The following is a 9195-nucleotide window of genomic DNA, read 5'->3' as shown; positions in this document are numbered from 1 at the left end:
CATCAGTAGCGTGTGAATGTGTATGCTTGGGATTAGTCACTTTACTGTAGCCGTTATCAGCAGCCACGTTTACAACCTCTCTTCCTGCAGCACTCAGGACTGTGGATTAACATTACTTTTACCAAGGAACAAAGGAACTGATCAATGACTTAAGTCTCCCTCTCAGACAGGATATTATGAACTTTTACAACACCTTGAATAAAAAACCGAGCAGAGACAGAACACTCTGCCATCTACGAATTGACAAGACATGAACTGTGACCGAAATCAGTCTCTGCAAAGTCGTAAAATTGACCATCTGTTGAAGGACTGCTGGAGAAGTGAATTAAACCACAGCGTTCAATTCTGCACCAAATGAACATTTATGTCTTTCTTCATCTAGATATTTGTAATTGTCACGTTGAATATATTATAATCATCTTTTTAAACTCAAAATCTGATCTTCAGAACACCAATAAGAGTTATATTATGTTTAATAGGAATTTGACGTGGAGCGCTATTGCCATCTAGTGTTAGAATATCCATGAACACGTAACCTTCATAATTATACATTTAGACGTGTTATAAAGCATACTCTTTGATATTAGCTATAGAAGGTGTTATTTAAAGACACCAACTTCTTTTCCTACTTTATTAATATGTCTTATTAAGAATGCTGACTGTATAACATGGTTTTGTTCACCTACAGGCTGGGATTAATTGAGGATGTTCCCAGATGGTGTGATTTTCATCTCAACATGAATCTGATAGAAATGTTTGTCTGAATATATAACGTGAACCTACAGCAACGTGGATCTGATAGAAATAATATCAAAATGAATGTATGGTGACGTATATATGTTTAGATTCTTATTCTTAATCTTATCGAGTAAAGAGTCTAAACAATTGTTTTCTCCAGTCAGAATGGGAGTCACCCGTGGGAGTCACCCGTGGGAGTCACCCCTCTTTGCCTGCAGACCCCCCTCCTCCCATCCAGCTGATAAGAGCTCACACTGAGCTCAGATCTTTGGGTTCTTTTTAGTTTGGTTTCTTGAAGTTTAGAGCTTCAGCTCTTGCTCTCTTCTCTTCGGACTTCGGTCTGAATCCCTTCTTTTAAGTTTGTGCCGTAGAGACGAGTCTCTCCCGAACTTTCTTTTTCACGCACAATTTTTGGAACATCTATTATTTCTGGCTCAAGCAAGGTTTTTGAACTTTCTTCTCCAAAGTCTTTGCTCTTCAATTTTGAACGCCAATTCCTTAATTTGGATTCATCAAGATGGCCATCCGGTTAATCTGAATTGGAAATCGACGTATCAAAAGACTCTTCAATATTTTTTTCCTGTTGGATCCTCTTGGAGCTTCTGAGACAACGGCTGAACCGACGTACAATCTCCATCCCAGCTGCATACTCCGACCAAGTTGTTAAGGCATCTAATCTGGCCCGTGGACCTCTCTGGGCCTGAAAAGAACCGCTTGCCAGGGACTGAAACGCGGGACCAGCCGGCGGAGTTCAATTGAACACATCTCACAGTAAGACTGCTGGTGGCAAGGGGTGTTGGAAGATTGAGTCTTGAGTCGTGTCTATTCAGAGCCCTCCTTTAAATCCAAATAGAATCCCAAAATTCCTTTATCAACCTTTTCTTTTTGACCATTTTCTGATTAAGTCATTCAAACAATACCGCGTCTTATCTCATTACTAAATATATAATGTCACCATACGTTATAATTGCATCATCCTGATCATAATAATCATATTCTTTATCTGTTTCATCTATACATTATTGTTTACCCCCTTTTTATATTAAATTTTACACATAAAATTCAGGACTTTGTCTGTGTGTTTTCTTGTTTAACATTTCCAGAACTTACTTCTTTCAAGATATGAAACTGACTGATTAATTAATTAACTTATACCATTAAAGTTATATTCTTCCTTTAACAGGAAGTGGTGCCCCTTCTTAAATCCGAGGTTAAATAAAGATATTACATCTTAATAATTTAATTACGCTACATTACACAGCAGCCTCTACCATCAGTGTGTGAATGTGTAGGTGTGACCTGCAGTGTAAAAACGCTTTGAGTAGTCAGAAGACTAGAAAAGCGCTTTACAAGCTCAAGTCCATTTACCATTTAACCATATGCTCTTCTATTTGTTATTTAGCATCCAGTGCTGTCCAAAACCATTATGTAGAGACAGTTAGATTACTATCTTGCTCTCTCTTTTTGTATCAGGTATTTTACATTCTAGAAGTAACAGAAAAGCTGTGGCTCAAAGTGGGGTGATGTGACAAAAGTGTTTGGTTTTTGTCAAGACTCTTACTGGCTTCATCTCTGCAACTGAGGCAGGTAAACAAAACATAACAACAATCCAGGCATGAGGAAATAAAAACATTGATCATTTTCTCAGTAATGCTAAGAGATTAAATTCATTTGATGTTTGCTTGATTGCTTAGTTAGTAAAAATATGATCGTACCAGTTTCTTTGTGCCACACAAAACATCACATAATATCTGAAGATTTTTCAGGACACCTGTACACCATAACACTCGTGTTGTTCTCATATTGTTTCTAATACTGACTGAACTCACCATAAACAAACTGTGAGAACCACCAAAAACCAAAGAATATGCAAAGCCTTTACAGTTAAGACATTACAGCAACATTCAGGGACAGATTGCAGCCTGCACTGATTGATACTGGGAAACTACGCCTCACCATGGTTGGAGAAAGTGAAAGCATTCTCTACAGCTGCCTGCTTACGCAACGTCACATGTTTTACAGAAACTGAGCTGCAGTACAGCCGCCAAGAATCTGTGCAGCAGTCAGACAAAATACTTTCAGTTTGGACATTATTTAAACACAGCTGATCGTGGGTTTGGCCTCAGAATCTGTCTGAACTTCACTCCAGCAACAGGTAAGAAACTCGTTCCTTTTTCAATCTTTGCTTCTCATGCTCTTTGCTTTTCTAAGAATAAAACCTCTTTGATAAAAGATTATGATTCACCAGCACATCATCACAAAGTGCATTTGAATATATACAGCTTCTCTATTGTGCCCCAAAGAAATAAACTTCTTGTAGAACTGCCCAGCATGATGACAACTTTTTTTCTTCTAGTTGTCTGTAAGTGAACATATGCCATGCATTCAATTTTAAATAACACGATATGCCTTCTCTGTTGTTTTACAAACTTTTAACTCCATCTCAATAAGACTCTGATTTTTTCTTCGTCATGTGACTTAGCATGTTTAAACATATATATATATGAGGTTTTCTTAAACAATCACAGGAGTTGAATATATATTCAGTGCAAAATGACTCAGCAGATTTGCACAAAAGTGACATGGCCCGTTCAACACTGCACATATATATGAAAAGTTGAAAGTGCATGTGTAGTTTTCTTGTCTAAAAAAAGGTCAGAGAAAGTTCAGCACAGTATGTTCAGTATGACATGAACCAGCAGCTCTGCTTTATGTCAGTCTGCTGTGTATAATTCTTCCAACTCGGGTTGGAAACATTTCTTTACACGCGGTCAGCTAACACTCAGTAACAAGTTTTGTTTAATTTAGATTTATTTATTCAAATGTGTTGACAGATTATTATCATGAACATGATGCAGTAAGAGTGCCTTAGAACAAAGTTAAGTCCTCATGCTTTTATAGGGAGGGGTCTACATTTTTGCTGCTTGGCAGGCGGGCAAAACTGCACGTACACAGGAACCTATAAATTGTTGACAGATTCCTCCTGGGACACTTGGGTTAAACAAACATCCTGGGCTTAAAGGATAAGAAGTGCAGCAGGGTTATCTTTCAAACACCTCAAAATTGGAGAAAAAAGACAGGCGTAGTCATAAAATGTAGCAATGGTGTAATTTATTTTAACCGACCTCCCAAAGTACAGTTAAAAATATTCACAAAAAGTGCCGAAACATGCAAAACACAAAAAGCATTTACAAAAACAAAGTCTGCCAAAAAGGCAAAAGCCCTTCGAAAGTTAACAACCAAGCTTTTACCACCTCTGCTACCAGAACCAGATGGACTTGTTAGTACAAGGCAGCCATATTTTAATCTAGAAGCTCCTCTGGGTGTAATGATTTACACAACTGTTTTGTCAAAATGAAAGGACAAGCAATAATGGATAAAAAATAATGTGAAAAAGTCTCAGGGCTCTGAGGCTGCCCTTGTTACCATCAGGAAGGGGCATTTCAAGCCAAAATACTTTGATAGTCACCGGAAACTAATCAACGATTATTCAAAGCCCATTATTATTTACTATCTGAATTAATTGAATTGAACCGAATGTCCCAAAGTCTGCTTTAAATGAACTTAAAGTGTGTTGTTATTCCACTTCTGACTCTCTTCTTTCAGATTTTCTTTCTATTTGCAAGATCAGCAGGACACAGAGACCTCCACCATGTCCACTGCAGACCAGCTGCTGGAGCAAATGTTCTCCTGGATCGAGCAGAGGGAACAGTGTGCAAGGAAGCTGAAGAAGCTGGCCCAGGAGCTTGAGTCACTCAGAGAGAAATGTAACGCCAGTGAAGTTGTTGGCAGTTCAGTGGCAGTGGTTGGAGCGGCATGTTTACTTGGAGCCGGTGTGGCCACTCTGTTCACCGGCGGTGCAGCTGCTCCATTGTTAGGTTTAGCGGGAGGAGTGTATTCAGGCGTAGGTCTCGGCATATCTGTGATTACTAAAATCACTGAGCACCTCTCGTCAAGCGACACCATGAAAGACGCAAAGAAGATAGAAAGTCAGAGCAATGAAATTACCCAAAAAATCCAGAAACTGTTCCAGAAGCTGAAGGAAGAGAGGCAGCAGGCGGGATCCTTTACAGGCCCTGATGATCTGGACCGTCATGTCATGACTGAAATCTTGGGAGCCATGGCCAGACGAAGTGGAATGCATCCTCACTTCATCATGCAAATGCTCCAACGGCCCAATTTATTTTTTAGTGCAGGAGCAGGCAACATAGGGCTCGACCAGAGAGTCTTTAACCCTGAACTGATGGTCGGACTTGCTGGTATTTTATCATTTTTCACACTGACAGCTGGTGGGAAGGAATTTCAATTTCTGTTTGCCAAAGGAGGCCAACAACTGTTCAAAGAAGTCTCTAAAACTGGACTTAAAACAGCCCTTAAAGGAGGTGCCATGGTAAGATGAATTAACTACAAAAAAATTATTAAAGTACATAATGCTCAACAGTGTTACATTGCAATGTATATCACATTACTACATGAAACAATTCATGTATATGTTGGTTTATTATGTTAAAAGTAAACCATGTCTTGATTCTGTTCATTGTCAGGCTGTTGGGGGAGTGATTGGAATCGCGTTTGAACTTCCTGAGGCAATCAACCAATGGAAAGACCTGATTGAGAAGAATCATGTGACTGAAGCGAGCCAATCACTGAGAGATACAGCTAACGACCTTGAAAAGATCAGCCGCACTCTGAAGGAGCAGCTGGATAAGATCAAGTATGATATTTTTGTGATTCTCCACATAGACTCTCACAAACTGTTTACATGAAATATGTTTATGAAGAGTTTGTAGGGTGCAGTAAGATCATATAGAGAAAGATGTGAATAACTACCGCATAACCGATCAGTCCTCCTGGATTACTTGGACCAAAAAATGCCTAAATTTGCAGCAGGTTTTTTTTTTTAAGTTGAAATGCAAGTGTGGATGTTTTGAGGGAGTTTTTATTGTAACACATTACAAATCCACTTTGAGTGACTGAGAGAAGTGCTCCCTCTAACGGCTGAGCTAACTGTTTGTCTTCTGACATCAACAGTCAATTTTTCATGTCGAAATGCCAAACTGTTAAAGAATAAATAAAAAAATGAAGTGAAAGATTATGAAAAAGACATTTCTGCACTGCACATGTCCATTTCAATACCATTCAAGTGCACATAGTAATTTACACATAATTTCAAAGATTTATAAATTATATTCAGAGTTATTTAGGATGCTGTGCGGTTATGAAACCATTGATTATTGACAGGGAAATTAATTAATCACTGTTCAAACACTTTTGAGATCAGCGCTGACTCACATCAGTAACAGAGCCTCTGGTTGGTGGAAAGTGTGAAGGACAGCCTCTGATTGGTGATTAGACTCAACACAGGGCTCCAGAAATGGCAAGGTAGATGTTTAAACAGCTTTCAACATGGAAAAATAATCACAAGGAGGCATACAGAAGATTTATTGTTATTGATTGATTCACTGTTATATTGTAGATCTAATGGAATCAATATTTTATGGAATGAATTGGTGACATGCATGGTGTAGCCTTTGGGAGCAATTGGGGAACTGGTCAACGTTGTGAAGATTGGCAAAAACTGCAGGGTGGTGCAATCACATGCACCCTTTGCAGATACCTTGTTGCCAAAAAGCTCCTAGAAAGACAAAGTTTTTTTTATTTATTGGAAAAGTGTGACTAAGATGCCCCTTTACTCATTTTCCTCCAACAGAAAAATGTTTAAGGAGTTTGAAGTACTGAAGAACTGCATTGAAAACAGCAACAGGAGTCCTCAGCAAAAGGAAGACTTCATCAAGATTGTTAAAAGATATTGTCAAGATCAAGCCATCTTGTCATGGCTGTCAGATAATTATGACACTGAGATCTTCTTCAAACTCCTGGACATATTTTATTATATAAAACAAATGTTGGAAGAGAAAAAGGAGAAGACAGACCGAGAGAACATCGACATCATCTTCGTAGCACATGGATCAATTGAAGAGCCCCTGATGCCAGCCAGCACTCTGCTCCCTCTGTCCACAATCGAAGATGTGATCCTGTATTCTCCCTGGAACTCTTTCATTGATTCTAAAGTGGCGTATGGTATTATTACAGGAAGCCTACAACCTCATCACAGGCTCGTCGGCTGTGCACCACCTTGTTGCTGTCAAAATTACTTAAACCATCTGCCCACCAATCTGCCACCATACTGGAACTCAATGAAGAATTCTGGCGCAGGGCTCATCCCAAACATCTTCATTGAACCTCTGAAATCAGTAGACCCAGCATGGAACGGTGTGGTGGAGCTACGAGGATTATATGGTCAACCTGGGACAAACCGAGTCTTCATTCCATACTGGTTCCCGATGAAAATCCCGTTCTATGTTGTCACTCTGGCGCTGTCCCTGGTGCTCTTTATCTTTCCATTCAGAGCAACTGTCCACCTCGCAGCATGTCTGGGTAGATCCTCACAAGAAACGCTGTCTGGGCAGGTCGAGAACCTCAACAAGCAGTATTCATGCACTGTCGACGGCACATACTTTACATCCGCAGACAACATGTTATCTGCAGATCCTGGACTGTACAGAGCCTTGCAGGCTTGGTTTGATCAGTAGGTCATTTTAGTGTTAAAACTACAGTGGCCCTGAAAGATCAACAGACCAGGAACGCAAAGAGAAAGCTGAAGGAAGTTTAAATACAAAACATCCGGACAACTCATGCAAATTATTTAGGTTCCGAAAAGGGCAACGCAACCACAAAAGATTTGCGAAAATGAAAAAATACAAGATCACAACCAAAAATGATGATTTAAAGTTTTAGTTACTTCATTTAAATGCTTGATTATCAGCATTCTGTAATCTCTTTACGTAATGTGTAGAAAAAGTATTGCAAGTCATTCACAAGAAAATCAGTTTCCTTTGTTTTGGTTTCATACCATTGCGGTAAATCAGAGTGAAGTTGAACCGAGAATTACTAGAAACAGATATACATGTGCTACTCTGGGTGATGTAATGAAACAAGAAATGGCAGTGTTCACTTAGCAGACATATCTGATGGGGAGAATTTCATTTTGCTTTCAATCTGAGAACACGGACGCATCTAAAGTTTCCACTGTAATTGGACTGCAAACCACACTGAAAAGGAAGTCTTGGAAGTTGTTTGTGACAAACTGTTGGCTACACCGGAAACCACTGACAGTTTTCCATCGGCCCCAGAGACTCATATCATCTCATCAACAGGGACTGCATTTTTGTATCTGTATATCCTCTTTGATTCATGTGGAGAAAAGCCAGAAGATAAACATCTTGTGTATCTGAGACTATGCTTTCCTTTTATGTACAGAGTAGTTATCCTTCTCTTATTCACGCAGGGTAGGCATTGCCACCTTGGTCCACCACTGAATTGTGTAGATGACAGCTATATGAACTGTGTCTTCCTTTTTCTCAGCCAAGACCCTGGGTTGTACTTCAGGTTTCTTTGGTTGGGTTTGCTTTGTGCCTGAACATATGTTTCTTTAAAACAGCCTGTAATATTAATCCACTTGAGGCCTGGTTCATTTGAGCTTCATCAGATGATGTATAAGAGAATCTTACTTTTTTTGTCAAACAATCTGACTAATCTTGTCTTGATTTGTGTCATCAATTAAATAAAACGAATCGTAAAATATAAGTTTTCATTTTTTGCTCAAAGTTGAGATGGAGTCGGGCCGCCCCAGATGTCAAAGAAATCCACCTCAGTTCTTTAAGAATCAGTAAGCTGTATAACTTCTACTTTTAGCCTTGAGTGTCATAAGCTGTTTGAACACCAGCTGGCAGCAGAGATCAGTCATTCAGATTCTACCTCAGACAATCAGACAAGTACTGTGTAGAAAGATGCATCTGTGCGTGACTTTCTTTACCTTTGACGGTGTGACAGAATCTTTTAAACGAGGGGCTCATCAACCATCCTCCCTGTGAACTGAGGGTGCAGACGTGTCGACTCTCTCCAGACTCCCCCAGGTTCATCAACAGTGTTAAGACTCACCGGCTGGTGTTGTGCCTTTAAATAAGAGGAAATAGTAGTGAGAGAAGAAAGACCCCACGCACAACTGTTGCCCCCCCCTCCCCTCCTATGTATTGAGTCAATTTAGTATTCAAACTGTAAGAATCGAATTTACATATTTCACATTATAGGCATAACAGTTACATATTCATAAGCACTCAGTTACATGACAAAGGTATCTGTTTTAACTACGTTATATAAACATAAGTATTACAAAATACATGAAATATATTTTGTATTTCTCACCCACTACGTTATCACTACACATATCTTACATTAAAAGTACAGTATACACACAAAACCATAGCCATAGACTGTAAATATTATAAGTAATAATAATAACTAACTAACTATAATATAACTTGGGGGCCATGCTACACAGATGGAGACGGCAGCGCAGCTACGGGGTCTCCTGACACCAGCTTCAAATCTAAAACA

The 9195-nt window shown here is 39.3% G+C and overlaps 1 protein-coding gene across 1 annotated transcript; it reads left to right on the top strand.

The window, feature by feature from the left end:
- The first annotated feature begins 1054 nt into the window (after positions 1-1054).
- LOC132954219 (uncharacterized) lies at positions 1055-8385 on the top strand. Its single transcript, XM_061026724.1, has 5 exons — positions 1055-1509; positions 2761-2893; positions 4345-5128; positions 5283-5452; positions 6449-8385. The coding sequence occupies exons 3-5, from the start codon at positions 4391-4393 to the stop codon at positions 7329-7331; spliced, it is 1791 nt and encodes a 596-aa protein (XP_060882707.1). The 5' UTR covers positions 1055-1509; positions 2761-2893; positions 4345-4390; the 3' UTR covers positions 7332-8385.
- Positions 8386-9195: the final 810 nt, after the last annotated feature.

Source organism: Labrus mixtus, chromosome 20, assembly GCF_963584025.1.
Source record: "Labrus mixtus chromosome 20, fLabMix1.1, whole genome shotgun sequence".
In the NCBI taxonomy this organism is placed as follows: domain Eukaryota; kingdom Metazoa; phylum Chordata; class Actinopteri; order Labriformes; family Labridae; genus Labrus; species Labrus mixtus.
This window is presented reverse-complemented; position numbering and strand designations above follow the sequence as displayed.